Source organism: Rhopalosiphum maidis, chromosome 1 (assembly GCF_003676215.2).
Source record: "Rhopalosiphum maidis isolate BTI-1 chromosome 1, ASM367621v3, whole genome shotgun sequence".
Taxonomy (NCBI): domain Eukaryota; kingdom Metazoa; phylum Arthropoda; class Insecta; order Hemiptera; family Aphididae; genus Rhopalosiphum; species Rhopalosiphum maidis.
Window position 1 is genome coordinate 74,309,719 of NC_040877.1, and position 17,517 is coordinate 74,327,235.

The 17,517-nt window shown below is 28.6% G+C and overlaps 1 protein-coding gene across 1 annotated transcript in view; it reads left to right on the forward strand.

Moving 5' to 3' along the window:
* The window catches only part of LOC113554326 (rabankyrin-5-like), a 37,152-nt gene extending 22,181 nt beyond the window's left edge, over positions 1 to 14,971 (forward strand). Inside the window, exons 7-22 of the mRNA XM_026958121.1 lie at positions 8,779 to 9,173; positions 9,861 to 10,071; positions 10,153 to 10,266; positions 10,342 to 10,561; positions 10,640 to 10,771; positions 10,843 to 10,963; positions 11,035 to 11,208; positions 11,276 to 11,389; positions 11,460 to 11,616; positions 13,138 to 13,338; positions 13,398 to 13,592; positions 13,667 to 13,787; positions 13,916 to 14,140; positions 14,212 to 14,350; positions 14,420 to 14,521; positions 14,601 to 14,971. Coding sequence (XP_026813922.1) covers positions 8,779 to 9,173; positions 9,861 to 10,071; positions 10,153 to 10,266; positions 10,342 to 10,561; positions 10,640 to 10,771; positions 10,843 to 10,963; positions 11,035 to 11,208; positions 11,276 to 11,389; positions 11,460 to 11,616; positions 13,138 to 13,338; positions 13,398 to 13,592; positions 13,667 to 13,787; positions 13,916 to 14,140; positions 14,212 to 14,350; positions 14,420 to 14,521; positions 14,601 to 14,724 — 2,745 coding nt within the window. The 3' untranslated portion in view covers positions 14,725 to 14,971. The remainder of the gene's footprint in view (positions 1 to 8,778; positions 9,174 to 9,860; positions 10,072 to 10,152; positions 10,267 to 10,341; positions 10,562 to 10,639; positions 10,772 to 10,842; positions 10,964 to 11,034; positions 11,209 to 11,275; positions 11,390 to 11,459; positions 11,617 to 13,137; positions 13,339 to 13,397; positions 13,593 to 13,666; positions 13,788 to 13,915; positions 14,141 to 14,211; positions 14,351 to 14,419; positions 14,522 to 14,600) is intronic.
* The last annotated feature ends 2,546 nt before the right edge of the window (positions 14,972 to 17,517 follow it).

The window sequence follows — 17,517 nt, forward strand, 5'->3', positions numbered from 1 at the left end:
TTAATACATCATATATCTTGTTATTATTGTTGTTGTCTTTTATTTGTATTATTTTGACGTACACACACGCTTCCCCCAATGTCACTCGTCGTCGTCGTTAAAAAAACGATGATTGTGAATTATTTATTTGATTATTATATCATTTATTCGCTCATTTTATATTTCATCATTTGTTGTAAATCGTAATAAAATAAATATTTGAATATCATCGAAAATAAATGAAAAGAGGAAAAATATTAAACTATTTCGAGGTTACGATCGTGAATTATTATATTATATTATATAGAATTGATAATTTTACACTTATCAACCACAGTATTTCGCTTATCGTTCATACTAAGATGATGTTATGTAAAAAAAAAAAAAAATATGTTGATTGTGCATGTTTACTGTCGTTGAACCCAGCCGCGAAATAATAATCGTTAAATTCGATTGTTTTTTTCAACGCGAAGGGGTCATCAATGCAAACTATTTTAAATAATAATAAATATCATAATAATTTTACTATAATAATTTACAGCGCATTCACCTATAATAACATAACAATCGAAATATCGTCCGTGCTTATAGGTTTTTTATATGCCTAGTCATTATTGTTAATAAATAGTATATTTTGAGATCGTGCGTGGTTACCACCTGTTGTGAGACCGGGCATGTTGTTTTATTTTCAAGTTAAGACCTCTCACCGAGAGTCATATCTAAGATAATATAATATTACAATATGACGATTATGTATGAATATTATCGTTGTATTTATGTTAGAAAATTCGCGAGACGGCAACTGGAAATTCGATCTTCTAAAGTTTTCGTGTTCTTCGTTTAGACTCTTGAAAAATCACGTACCGCTCGATATAATATTATTATAACCACGTATAATAACCAGTATAAAATTTGTTTTCGTTTTGAATTTTTGTCGTCGTCGAATCGCACATTTGGCACGCGCGTTGAAATGCGCCGATTTACTATAGTTTACTATACACTGTTGTCGTGTTAGTTCGGCGTAATGTCTACCTATAAATTATAATAAAAACTGCGGTGTAACATCACCTTCATATAATATGTACACAGCAATGATTTTATCGTTGCAGACCAACCATGATCTTGTACAGAGATTAAGTGAATTCGATTACTGATTTTTTTTTTTTTTTTAAACAGGCAGGTTCTATAAGACGTTTAAAATTGTTTGTCTTGCTCGAAATGTTATTTAGTTGTATATACTATGTCTATGTGTAAAGGGAAATCGTGTATATTCGCGGTCTGGGTTCATTAGAAAATACTTAGCTGGACAAAAAACGACGTGAATCATTTTCTCAGCCATATTATAGTGCATTAAAGGCCAAATCTATTTTATGGTTTCTTCTTCGTTTTCACCGGATCGATGTATATGTGAATATGTAAGAGTATTATAACATGTAATAGTGTAATAGTATATGCTCCTTTCCATGGTTGTTATGCAGTGGTAGATTATAGTTATTATACTGGACCGTTTGCAAAACAAATCATTTTTTATAAAATATTAGAACATTGCCTAATGCGGCGTGCCGACGATAAAGTTATTTTCCGAATTGGCGGAGTCGACCAACTGTTCATAATTATTTGAATCTTATCTTACCGGCCAATGATACGCGACAGTGATTTTTTAGGTTTTGTTACATTTTTAATTGGTGAGATGACCTATATTGTGATTTTAACTTTAAATACTCTTCCGTGAAGCAAAATGATTGTCCAAAAAGTGAAAATCGATTTCTGTAGTTAAAAAAAAGCGATTTCTCCAAGTACTGCAGGGTGAAATGTATATATATTACCGTATTGATGAGACTCGTAAATTATTACTACAGTATTTATAATTCATAATATAATATACAGAATAATTCTTTTAAAGGTACTTAAACTCTCATTTTCTGAAAAAGTTTTAACGGTTTTGGAAATATTTTTTTAAACGATAATTTAAAGTCATTATAAAACAAAAGTATTTACTATTTTAAATTATTTTACTTTTTGAACAACGGCACACATTTTTAATTTCTTATTATGTATAGCAGAATAATTTTCCAAGAATTAATATATGTATTGAAATTCTTAGTAAAATATTCTGGATTGAAATTAAATATATATACTGTAATTTAAAATAATTAAAAATGATAAAGATTAAAATAAAATGTAAGTCTGAATTATCTGAAAAAATTGCCTACAAATGTTATACTTTTTCAAAAACTAAGTGTTTGCCTTTAAAAAAAACCCATCTTAATTGTATTTATTTTATAATTACATAATGCAGTAAATTTTTCTTATGTCGAATCTCAAAGGGATCAGAAAAAAAATTCGTGACATCGAGTTTTTATCAAATGTTCTATAAAAACAATACAATTATAATAAAATTATTTATTTATATTCAATAAAACAATATTTTTTTTTAAATCTTTCATTAAAATTTATTTTTTATTTGTTCTGCTATGATGTCTTTCAAATTGCAAAAACAACGCAATCTTCCATCTTCCTTACCTGTATAGTGTATACTGTTAGTGTCAACTAAATATTTTTAAAGCGTGTTTAGCCTATTGAATTGAAACTACTGTGACTTATTTCTTATTTTGTAGTTCCGTCTTCATTCTGGCTGAGATTTTCGATACAATTTTTGATAAAATTTCCTTATTTATTCATGTTCTTATCGCAATAAAAATAATATTTGAGATAACGTAAAACGATTAATTTCATATCGAATTATTGAAAGTAAAACGCTATTGATTTTAATGATAGTTTCAAGGGGATTTAAATTCAGTTGAAGATAACAAAAAATTCGAGATCGCGCCTTTCGACTTATCAAGATTTCACTGTAATATGGTTTTGAATTAAAAAATCAGTTATAGATTATGATAAACTAAGATCACACTTACCTATAATATATATACTATATTATACATAGGTTATTGTCGCTTCAACGTTTATCTATTTTAACATAATATATACATTTACAAAATAAACTATAGGGCCCATATATTGTGAATGAAAATAATGTGTATAACAATGTAAACGGTTTTGAAACAGGATGCTGTTCAATGAGGATCTAATTTGTAACGTGATGTATCTCGCGGCGTGTTTTAGATCACATGACATAATATTATATTTCTTGGGGGTGTGACGTAATATGTGCAGTTCCAGATGGCCGATATAGGTACTATAATAATACATGTAATTGTTTTTTTTACGAGTAAACCGTCGCTTATTTTTTGTCCGTTATTTTATATTTTTGGAAAGAAAAAAGAATTATTTAAGTTTATATAACTCGCACATATATATTATAAATTTATAAATATGAGCTTGAGCTATTTATCGTATAAATACTTGATTGGATCAAATAACGATTACGTTTGCTCTTCTGAACTATAAATCTGTAGTTATTAGCAATTACTAAAAATAAACAATTTCGACGTTTGATTAAAAATAAAGATGTTTTCAAAAAATCAGCATATATATATATATATATATAACTTTATAGAATCTATATTATAGACATCATTTTTTTCTCACGTAACTTGAAGATTGTATTTTGGCGTATTGTACATAACTATATATACTCACTTGTTGATAGAATTCTAAAAACATAAGACGTAAAAACTCGTCTAAAAACATTTTGCTACCGTATTTTCCTAAAAAAATATTGTAAGTATTACACTATTTACACTTCTGTTAAATCCTCTTAAAGAGGTAATAAAGATAATTTAAATTGCATTTAAGTTGATTCATTTATTCCTATTTTATATTTTATATAAGATTCATAAGTTTTTTTTTAATTGTAAATAAATAATAATAATTAAATAGTTGCACAACTAAAACTTACTACATTTCATTACATAAAAAGAATTTAAAATTAGCATAAAAATAAACATAATTTGTATTAAATTAGTATGATGGTAAATATTAACTGAATTAACTGTAAAATGTTAAGTTTATAAAATTCAACTTGCATACTTTATGCCTTATAATTAAGAAGCTGTCACATACAATTACATATTAAGGCGTTTTATATAGGCAATTTTAATGACATTTTGATAAAAATTTAGTTTTAAATTTCAAATAATATGTTCAAATATTATAAATAATTCTTGTAGTTAACTTACTAGTGCTTTTTGTATTTTTCTACTCTCATAATCATTGTTGGTTGTTGTGTAACAACAATTATATTAATGTAAAAACGGTTACTTATCTAAATTTTATACAAATATTAAAATAAAAATTATATAAGTTTTAATAATTTTTGTAACTAAGGCTATTAACTAGGTCTGAGGACTTTATGCCCTTAGAAAACTTAAAATATGCATTTATTTATTCTTTAAAAACCGAAAAATTTTGACTACGCTATATATTAAAAAAATATTTTTATTGGTAATATTATTAATTTAATTTGTAATATATACATAATAAGTACGTTATACAAAAATTAAATACATTTATTAAGTCTATGTAAAACTACATTTTTTTCTTTAGACTCAGCTCTTTTCAAGCTTATTTTAAGCATAATTCTTTTTATTGATTTTATATTTTTTTTTCTATGATTAATTTTTGATTATAAATAGTCGCACAGATGTGGAAAATATGATTCTAATTTCTTTGAATATTTTTTTAAGTATAGCTATAATAATTTTTTTTTACCAATTTAAATAAAATGAATTATTAATTTAAGAATATATGTAATATATGCACTAATACGTGAAAAAACAAATATACAACAAAAAAATTGCCTTAGACTTCTGGTATTATGAAATAAATTTCTATATCATCAAGTTATACTTGAATGGACATTAGATAACATGAAAACTTCTATAAGTCCCTATTATAACTTTTTATATATTTTAATTAAATCTTATAAATAAAACTACGACACTATCGTATTTTCTATATCATGCATAGATTTGATTTAATTATGAGTTATGATTGTTAAATATTTTTTTTGCGCTAAACTGTTTTTTAAAATAAATTATGGGTGTGTCGTCATAATACGTATGTTATATGATAAATTATAATAAATATGTACTTCCTGTGACGATAAGAATATAACATTTTCATAGGTGGTGTACATTTTATAATCATATGGTATTTTAGTGCTGTGTATTTATCAATTTTATTTTTTGAAATTTTAATTATAATGAGATATGCAAATCCAATTTAATTAAATGAGCATTATGTTTTGATGATAAGTATTGTCGTATTATTTTTGTATAATTAAAATGTTTCAAATGTACAAATTATATATATTTGTCTCTGGGGAAAAATTTTAAGAAAGTGAATAGATTTATTTTTATATTTTAAATTAAATCATCGATATAATTATTCGTTTTACCTAATTCAGATCAACGAATAACATTTTTTTAAATGCAGTTTTATCGAATGTAAAATATAAAATAAAAAAATACATTATAAAACACGCTGATGTTCTTGATCGTAGTGTACATAATATGTGTATAGTTAAATGTTATCTATGAGATCCACGATAATCTATTTGTTTTAAATGCGCAACTTTAATTTTACCGCATTTGATTACAAAATCGAAATATTTATTAAATATGAAATTATTTATTTTATAATATATATTATATACAGTGAAACCTCTGAATAATGGACATTCTCATTCGCTGAAGTTTTGTCCGCTATTCAGAAGTGATACATTTTTGAAATGCATAAAAAGTAAATTTTTATAGGAAAAAATATGCACTAGGTATGTTAAATTTAGTTATAATGTTTTAACAATTAACAAATTAGTAAAATAAAATATAAACGAATATTACTGTTAATATTTAAAATATAATATCAATAAAATACCCAGTTTTCTTTTAAAGAAATCAAGACAAAAAAGGCGGGAAATTGTCAAGTGAACCATTATAATGGATATATATATATATATATATGCACGCTAAAGATGAATTATACTCGTATAGTTGAGTAGTAAATATAATTATCTCAACAAATATTCGGAACGAAATGTTATATATATTGTGTTTTATTAAATCAGGTTAGGTTAGGATTTTCAATGCATTTACTTATAATTATAAACATTCAATGATGCTCTTCTATGGTCCGTTGATCGTTATTGTGCTACTTATAATAATACCGAAGGGGTATGGTATCCCGCAAAATTGTTCAGCATTCCACCTCACTTATCTAAAACTATATTATCTAAATGCTTGCTTATTTGTTCTTTCTTTTACAGATTCTTTACAATTTATAAACAAAATCGCCGTTTAAAAAATTAATTTTTTTGATTTTTGTTTAAAACATTATATGTAAATTATTAAAACAGTAGCATTTATCCTAAATCTGTCGTCAACAATTCTTTTAGAAAAATCACTTTTCGAAATATAATGAATATTAACAATGCTGTTATAAAATTATCACGTTGTATAAAAATTAATTGATGAAATATAACCTATTATGATTCATCAAATGAGTTTGCTATGAGAAAACCATATAATATATATTATATTATACATGATTTGCATTCGATTGCATGAGTCATATATAGTATATATAGCTCATCCCCTATTTTTGTTCAATAATTTAGTTATTCAAAATATTTCTTGTTTCTTGAAATTTTTTTGTACTACTTTGTTTATTTAATATTAATAGAATGACACGTGAAAACAAAGTTCTTTTTTTAAAATGAGAACTTACATTTTCATTTTTAAATTGAACAATTTTGTGAAAATATTGACAAAATCGTTTATTCTAAAATTAGATAGATAGGTAAACGATTACAAAATAGACATTTATTATAGCTTGGTATAATTATAAGTTGAAATTTAGTCAAGGATAAATGACCTATTGTCTAATAAAACCCTTTCATCAACTTTACATCTTGCTTTATACTAATGCGAAAACTAAATTAATTCTTTAAATTAAATGATTATTAAATAAAAAAAAATTTAAATTTTCTATATCATTTAATAATATTGATAAAGTTATTGATATATTTTATTTAACTAATTCAATGTAATCAAAACTGCTTATTTAAAATTAAGTTTATAATTTCTCCTTTTTTTTTTTTTATCTCACTAGTTATATATAGTAGCCATTTATTTGTTGATGTTTATTTAAATTTATAAATAATTTTAGAACTAAAAATTGAGATAAAATCATATAATTAATATAATTTGGGTGCAACGAGACAATTTTTTTTTTAAATTGTCATTTATTAAATAAAGTCTTCGTCAATCGTAATTACGAGTTATGACCCCGTTCATAAATATTACTCAACGCCGACCCCCGAATGACTAAAGCAGCGAACGATATAGTTGTATTTGGCATTATTATACGATTTCGAAGGTCGAATAAAAAACACAAACTGATGTAAAAAATAAAATCGACGAGTCTATTAGTATATAAACTTGTCACTTGAGTATTTTTTTTTTATATAACCGTGTGTATGTATAGTATATAATATATTATTATTATTTTACGACAGACGATATCTGTTTTAAAACAAAACAATATTTCATCGTGACATCGTTTCGTTATTGACTTGGCGCAGACGTGTTTAAGTAGGTGCGCTTATATTTGGAAATATATATTATTATTGCATTGTAATTATTGCGATGACGTATACATATATGTATATAGGTACTGTAGTATTATTCACCCGATGTATACATAATATACATACATATCTACATATATAATATATATGTATATACACTATACAGTATAAAGTTGCAATTCTATTCAGTATACCGTGAGATGTGTTTACGCTGTCGCGCGTTTTGTTTTTGAAAAATCATTGAACGATATTATGTTCAGACGATCTGTTTGTATATATTACGGTATTGTCTTTCTATAATAGTGGTGCGAATATGAACAATACATTTTCGATGTGGAGGGTGTGCGAACTTAGTCTTAAGCTCCCCTAGCAGTGCTGTCAACAGATTTCAAGTCCGCAGGATTAACATTTTATGGCACAAATAAATCATAGGCGCCCACTGTTACAATAAATGTTAAATATTATTATAATTTTGTTCAACATTATATTTAATAAAAAAGTGTATTCCCAATAAACACACCTTATCATGCACGCTGAACATGTTAACTGTAGCTCAGAGTGCAGATTTGTACAACTTCCCATTATGTCCTTATGACTTCAATATTTGACTATTCTCTTTCAACCACGTCCCAAACATATTCGCGCCACCGCTTTTATATCGTTTATAATATTATTATAGTATTATTACACAATTTATACACACTCACATGTATATATATACCGAATGATCTATTTAACATGAGACACTTATTATTCCTAACTAACATTTAAATTTAATTTACATTGTGTGTCGTACAAATTAAACATTTTTCTAAAAAAAATTATGACAACATGCATTTTGAACTCCATATTCCAAGCAAAATTTTTTTGAAACACTTCTATACACGAATTTTGAGCTATTAGTTTATGAGTCATGAAAGTTATATTTTAGTATAATTAGTATTTAAAGTATAGTTAAATATAGTTGATTTTAATTTTTAAAGCCTATTATAACTAATCAACTATACTTGTCTCATGTTTGATTTTTATAAATCGAAATATTCCGAATAATATTCTGCGTTGGAGTATGAAATTTAAAACGTAACGTGTTTTTATTCAAAAATATGAGAACATTAAAGAATAATAAAAATTTATTTTTTTCAAAAACGTTTGCGTTTTTATAGGTAATAAGTTTTTTACGTTGAATGGATCACCACGCATGATTTCGACTCATACGATATAGTAATAACTTTATATTGTTTTCGTTGTAGTTGAGCGTCAAGATCAACGAGCGGGACAACAAGGGCGAGTTGGCGCTGGACCTGGCGCTACGCGACCACCAGACTAGTATCGCGGAGATGCTGTGCGAGAACGAGGCGGACCCAAATGCGCGCGACCGGGCCGGACACACTTTGCTCCACTTGGCCGTGCAGAGGGGTGACTCGTACGCGGCCAACTTCCTGTTAGAGCACGGCGCGTCCGTAAGTTCGGTAACGCCGGATCAAGGCGATACGGCGCTGCACTTGATCGCCAGCTCGACGCCACAACATTACGGAACGCCAGACGAACCGACGTCAGCCGTCGCCGCCGCCGCTGCCATGACGGCCGTAGCCCGGTCGCTGCTCGACTCTGGTCTGGATCCAAACCTGCCCAACAGTCAGGGATTGTGAGTTTTGTAGTAACCTATTGTAATAGTATATGCAATGCATATACTTTTATTTGATTTTTTTTTCAAATGAGATCAGTTGTCCCCTTTTTTTTTTAACAAATATAGATTTCATGAATATCATTATATAAAAAACCTTTTTAATATAATATCTATATTTAAATTAATATGTGTCTATACTATTTTTTTATATACATTTGCATTTCATTGATTTTCAATAAATTCATATATTTTTTATACTAATAAACCTGATTTTGTGCATAGTATTTGAGAAACTAATTTTGCACTTTATACTTGTACATGTTAAAATTAGTTAAAGATTACATTTTTAGTTAATGTTTTCTTTAAAACACAATTTATTTAATTATCGGCCGTTTTCACTTTTCTATTATATAATACTGTTTCTGGTTACAGTCGTCTACAACTGAATATTGATTTAAAAAAAATTATTATTTATTAATAAAAAAATGTAATACTCTTTGAAATATTGACGATTTTATGTAAGATACATTTTTTATACTTCGGATCTGGAAAGTAGAAATTAATAAAAAAAAAATTGAAGTGAGAGAATAAGCCTTCCCAAGCACCGCACCCTTCAATCATCGCCTATGATGAATCGTATACGACAATCGATATCTGCAGCACGTGTGCAACTATCACGTCATTGATTTTTGTATTTTGTTTCAGTACGCCTTTACATTTGGCGGTCTTGGTGCACAACGACGACATACTCACGCTCTTATTGGACGAACACACCCGGTCGGGCAAGATTGATTTGAACGCTCAGACGGTCGACGATCACACACCGCTGTACTATGCGCTGATCAACACTCTCAAGCTTGATACCGACGACAGCTTCGCCAACCGTTTGGTGACCGCCGGAGCGAATCCCAATCCCGTAAGTAGTCGTCATGTCGCCGTATTCTCGACATGAAAAATTAAAAATGTATTATATTCGTTTCCCTCATTTATTATTTAGATTTACAAGAAGACGTCTAATTCTATGTTACACATCGTCTCCGATGAGAGCCTCGAAGAAGCAGCTCTCTTCATTACTGCTCGTTGCAATAACATAAACTACACAAACAAACTAGTAATGAAATTAATTTTTTTGTTATTATATTTTCATGTTATGTGTTGAAAACATTCGTTTGTGTTATGCTTTTAGGGAGAAAGCGCGTTACATATCGCATGTAAAAGAGGACTATCACGTCTCGTTAGACGTTTACTCGAGTTTCGTGCAAACCCGAACCTACAAACATTACCACCCGATGGTGTTATATTGAGCACGGATGATGGTCTTCAGACTTCGTATAGACTTTCGCCATTACATATGGCCATAATTAACAAACAGGAAGGTGCCGTGAACGCCATGTTACACCACCACAGTAAGTTAATCGTTTTTTTTTTTTTAATCTTTTCGTCCCCTGAATACAACGCATTATCAACTATGGCTTCAATTTTAGATACTATCACTGCTGAACCCAAAGATGGATTGTCTGCGGTCAATTTGAATCTACGCGATTCACTAGGAGATACACCCTTATCACTGGCATTAAAGTCTGATATGCAACACATTGTGCCAGATCTCATTGCTGGTAAGCTTAATGCACATTACATTTTGTACACTCACTATTCAGTTATTATTATAACTATCATTGCATAACAGGTGGCGCTGATATCGACATGAGAAATGGTGAAGGAATGACACTTTTGCATCAAGCAATATTGAAGGGTGATGAAAAAACTGCTTTGTATTTAGTGAAGCAAGGATCAAACTTTGATGCTAAGTAAGTCAAGTATTATACTTTATAATATAAATACTATGGTAAGATTATTAATTACACAATAATTATTGTAGAACTCAAGATGATCAAACCCCATTGGAACTAGCCACGATTAATGGCCAAAACATTGTAGTTGAAGAATTATGCAAGCGTGGTGTTGATATGGCAGTCCCATCATCAAATGGTGACCCTATACTATGGCTTGCTTTGACCTCCAATCAAGAAGATATTGCTTCTACACTTGTTAAGTAAGTCATTTAGTATTTGTTAATCGTATTTGAACATAATTATATATAATAATATTACTGGTTTAAGGTATGGTGTTGACACAGATTCGTGGAGTGAAGGTCCAGAGGGATGTCTACAGACCCTTCTGCATCGAGCAATTGATGAAAATTCTGAAAGTGCTGCTCGTTTTCTTATTAGAAGGTAAAATCATATTATAATTTTGTGTTAATTTATAATTTACAACATTGATATATTTTTCAAACGTGTACAGTGGCTGTGATATTAACAGTCCACGTAAGCCTGGACCAGGGGGTCGTGGTGGAGATGAGTCTAAGGATCAATCATCTCCATTACATTTATGCTGTCAATGGAGCCTGCAAAGTGTAGTTCAAACATTGTTAGAACATGGAGCTAATGTCAATGCTTGGGTAAATAATAATTGCATTACTAAAATAGTTATTTATAAATCAAGCAATTGATATTCACATGAGAATAAAGTAAATCTCAACTATTATTGTTATAATTTAGAAATTCAAACTTTCTAAAAGTCTAAAATTCAAAAAACTTGATTTATATTTCATTCTCATTGAAATATTATTTACACTCAATGGTTTTTTTTATAATGAAACTGAAATTCCTTGTATAAATTTAAATTTAAATTAATATTTTTATTTTATATAATATATATATATAGTTATAAATATATTATACATAATAGTGTAATACATTATTGAAAATACTAAAAATGAACAATATAATTTTTAATTGTATATCTGATTTAATTTAATTTACATATTTTTGCACATTGTAACCTAATAAGAAGTACTTAGGCGTAGTCCGAGTAATTCAATTAAAATAAAAAATATAAAAAATTCTAAAATATAAAGTATGTTGGGGGACTATAACTACATTCCAAATATTTTTTTTACATCGAAAATATATTTTTAATAAATTAAAAGAATAATATATAGATGAATTATATTTTTATTCTAAACAAATTCATTTTAACTAAAAATGTAAAAAATACATTATACTTCTCAACATTTAAAATGTGTCTATATTGGTACATATGCATCATTCTTAATCAAATAATCAAATATAGTATAAACAAACAACTCAATTTTTTTTTAACTTTTTTTATTTTACATTTATTTGTTAACTATTTATTTTACCAGAGTTAATTTATAATTTACCAGTGCTAAATACTAAAAAATATTTAAGCATTATTTAAGAAGATGTCTGCGCACTATTAGTTTTCTCTCTCTGACCCATGCGCAAAATAGCAAATTTTATATTCACAATAATGACTATAAGTCTATAACCATATTAATTTCTCAAATTAGAGGAAATGACCTCTTATAAAATTTAGAGTTAACAATATTATCATCTCATAAGCGTTTTATTGTATTTTAATCTTAAAGCTAGTTATGAGTATTTTAAAATTGTAAATTTTATACATCTTAAAATGAAAATATAGTAAAACGCTTATGAGGTACCATAGATAATATTTTTAACTTTTAATTTTATAATAGGTCATTTCACTCTAATTTGAGAAATTAATATGGTTATACTGGTTATAGTCATTATTGTGAACGTACAATTTGCTATGTTACGCGTAGTTACAGAGAAATAACAAATATTACGCTGACATCCTCTTAAGCTAATGATTAATGACTGATATTACTGTATTATGTTATAGAATATACTGTTTTTGATATTTAATTAATGAAGAAACATATTTTATGATTTAAACTAAATGTATTAAGTTTTAGTTTTTACTTAGTACTTTTCAAATTTTTTTAAGTTTTTATTTACAGTTACAAATTAATTTGTGTAATTTACAGTTTTTGTAGTTCTTTTGATTTAACTAAGGATTCTACATTAAATTTAAATAATAAGGTAAATTATTGATTTACTTATGTCAATTATACATGTACATAAATTTATAGGATGCTGAACACAAAACTCCACTTCATGTGGCAATTAAAAACCAGCATGCAGGCATTATAACATTACTACTCTGTCATCCGTCCATCGATCTTACTAAGAGAGATCGCACTGGTTTGACTCCATTTGCAGCCGCTTTGACATGTCGTAATGACAAAGCTGCTCGATCAATATTGGATAAGTTGCCAGCAGCTGCAGAACAAGTACATTTTATAAACAATAAAATCTGTAACAGATGTTTTAATTACAATTGTATTTTAAGTTTGATAATAAAGGGTGCAACTTTTTGCACATGGCTATCCAAAAAGGTGACATTGAAAGTGTCTTGTTCTTGTTGTCTGTCAGTGTAGACGTCAACTCTAGAGTTCAAAACGAATTACAGACTACCCCACTTCATTTAGCAGTCGCTACGGGCAATGAAATGTTAGTGCGCAGTATCATTTTAGCCGGTGCCCGGGTAAATATTCATACATTACTTATACCTAAAACTATTGATTATATTTATTTACCATAACTATTTGCGTATATTAGGTTAATGATCAGGACACAATGAAAAGAACAGCATTGCACGTAGTTAGTGAAGCTGGACATGCTTCAATTGTGGTCGCGTTGTTGAATAATAATGCAAATTTTGATGCAGTTGATTGTGAAGGTCAGTTAACACGCATTTTACTTACAATTAGTATCAAGTGTTTTGTTAAAATGTTTGTACATTTAACGTTTAAATTTAAATGTTGTTAATTAATATTATATATTTATTGAGATTGTATATTGCCATAGGTCAAAATGCATTGCATATTGCTTGTCGGGAGGGTCATTTACAAGTGGTGCAAACTTTACTGGGCGAATCGGAGATCAATGCTGAAGCTTTGACATTGAAGGGTCGGAATCCACTTCATGAACTCGCCAAGTATAGTAAAGAGAGTTCAGCAGCCATATGTGAAGTATTTCTAGAGTACATGCCAAAATATCCTCTTGAAGTACAAGATGCTGAAGGAAATACAGGTATAAAAATAATATTTGATAAAGAGAATTAAAATTATGTCTAAATATTAATGCTTTAAAAAATGTTGCAGCATTACTATTGGCATATGTAAAAGGTAATGGAAATTTATGCAGAACTTTAGTAAAAGCCGGTGCTTGTGTTGGAGCGATGAATAACGATGGTATCACAATATTTAACTGTCAAATGGCAACTTCTCAATTGTTGTTTAGGTAAAAACAATTGTTTTTTTTTTTTTATTATTAAGACAATCATTGTTATTCACTTTTTGTTTTTGTTAGATTGCTTGATAGTTTGACAAAAGAGCCGCCATGGGTGGATGGATGTGAAGTGTGTCAGGAATGTGGATTGAAATTCGGTTTTACAATGCGTAAGCATCATTGGTAAGTAACTAAAGACATAATGAAGTACATTTCATTTATTTTCTTTCATAAACTGACTTTTTTTTTTATTATTGCCTAGCCGTCACTGTGGTAGATTATTATGTAGCAAATGCTCCAGTCAAGAAGTTCCTATCATTAAGTATGGGCTAGTGAAAGCAGTTAGAGTGTGTGTGTCTTGTTTCCAAGTTTTACAAGGCGGTTAAAGAATACTGAGTGAAATCTTTACGCATTGTGACCACACCAATTTGATCATTTTGGTGTATTATTACAATATTCCAAATGTGACCTAAAGTTCAATTCAATGTTTTACTTTTCAGTTTTATACTCTAAATAATTATCCAATAAGGCTTTAAAATATTTAATTAATGTCAGGTACTCGTTTATTATTGTATTCATTATTTAATTTCATTTAATTCCATTTAATAATTTTAGATACCTTTATTACAATATTGTTTATTATTATATTTTTCTTTTAACCTTTCTATTATATTTTATGATAAATTATTGTTATTATTAATCATTTATTTTTACACATACGTTTAATTTGATTATTTTTGTACAATCGTATATTATCTCTACTATAGTATTGTTTACCTATATTAAATAATATGAACTGATTATTACCATAAATATAATGGTTTTACAATTTTGAAAATCAAAACATTCACCGATATCTTTTCACAATATCAAATTAATCTTTAATAATGTTTTATCATCCCATTCGAAAAAATAATTTAGTATTCTCCTAGTCAAAATTTTTTTTAAAATATTTATTCAATTTTTGGTCTTCCAATTAGAATAATCAATGCATTAGTCAATTTTATCATTAAATTAACATAAAACTTTGATAAATAATAGGAATTCAACAGTTCAATAAGCTGCAGAACAAGATTAAAAAATGCTGCCAGACCTGCAGAGAGTACAGATTGCTTGAGGTAAATAGTAGATTTGATGAACGTAATAAAACAGCGAAATAGTTCCGACGAAAACAAAAACAAATTTTAACTGACGGAACACTGGACTCGCGCATCACATAATATTATGTACAATGTTAAAAAAATCAATTACAATCAGTAAGCAAATTATATTTACCTATAATCGAAATGCAAGAATAATATTATACCCGTCTGGTGTGCTAAGAAGTACCTAAAAAAAAAAAAAAAACAGATTCGCTTTATATGGGTACTGTTCTGGTGGGTTGTATGAGAAATTTTTTATTTGAAAAAGAAAATTGACCGTGATAAACTGTCTACAACTTACGAGTGTTCGCATTGTAAAAAAAAATATATGGGGATTCCATACACAACACAATCGTATCTTATGTGCATGATTACACGCATGATGTCAAATTAATTGTCAATATAACATACTACTAGGAAACCGTCGTCGTCTTCCGCGTGTGTAGATTTCATATACATATATATCCGTGTGTGCGCGTTAACAAAGTCTTCGGTTCCGGGCGGCGGGATACATTTACGACCATACGATTCGCCGCTACAGCTGCAGTTAATCGCTTAATAATATTATATACATATTATGCGTCTTTATTATTACGTAGAACGCAACCGTGCCGTATATACACTCAAGATTCTTTGTACGCAATCAAGTCCGCCGACTGCCGGAGCCAAAGCTTTTCCAACTATATACAATATACACACACACACACACTACTTCTGCTGCACGGAGAGCGTTAGACGAGCGTATACTTATATATATATATAAACGCGTGTGTTTGTGTGCGTGTAATACAATATATCCCCTTTCGGAGAACTTCCGCACCCCGGGCCGGAACGCTCGCGTCTTAATTATATTATTATATTATCTTTTCGGTCGTCCCGAACAATTTTCGACTGGGTCCGCGCATTCCACCGCTCAGACGCGAATAACATAAAAAATCGGGCATATAATACGCACACATATATATATTATACACCATATACATACGCGCGTGTGCACTCGGCAGCGAATAATAAATGCGTATTACGCATATATACGTGCAGTAAGTACGACCGCAGTGGATTATTTTCTTCTCCGGAAAACTCGTCCACCCACCGAAGAATTCGCGACCTCTCCCCGTCCGTCCGTCCGCCACCACCACCACTTAACGATTCTAACCCCGACAGAGGTCCCGACGCTAAACGTATTATTATATTATTATTATACATATATACGCAAGAACCCGGACCATTGCATTATAATATAATATCATATGACGTGTAATATATATCGGACGGCCGAGCTTCTGCAATAGGGCCGGTTTAGTCACATGTGTAATGGTAGGTATCTTTTTTTTTTTGTTTCCCCACAAAATGATTGTTTAAAATATTATTTAAAAAAGCTTTTATCATATTCATATATTTCACAATATATAATGTAAGATATTATACGGTTTCGTAAATCGTATCCCCTCTACACAAGATAACCAAATGTGCTCACCCACATTTTTATCTTTAATAATGTTTTAGAGCCAAATCGGATATATTTGGAACTTTTATGGGGGTTAAAAGAAAATTTTATAATCGGGAAAAACAAAAAAATTAGGATGAACAGAGATACAATTTTATTTTTTGTTTGATGTTACTAAAAAACCGTAGATACTTGATATTTTCAAAATATTTCTGCTATTTTTCAGCTATTTATAGTGATAAGAAATTTTCAATTTAAGAATTTTTCAAGAAATGTCAATTAAAAATTATTCATTGGGTAAAAACACTTGAATATTCAAAACAAGATCCCACATGATGAGTGGTTCAATTTTCTTTTACAGACATTTTAAGTTCTAATTTGGACGAAATTACTAATTTTTAAAGATAAATAACAATGTAAAGTATTCTGTTATAATTTAAAAATATTATTCGTAAGAGCTTAAAACTTTTATGTACCTACATTATATTATTATAAATTTTTCAATACGTAATGGCAGTTTCGATTTCTTTTAGATATTATCTATTTATACTATGAACCTATTTTTATTGTTATACGGTATTTATAGAAAG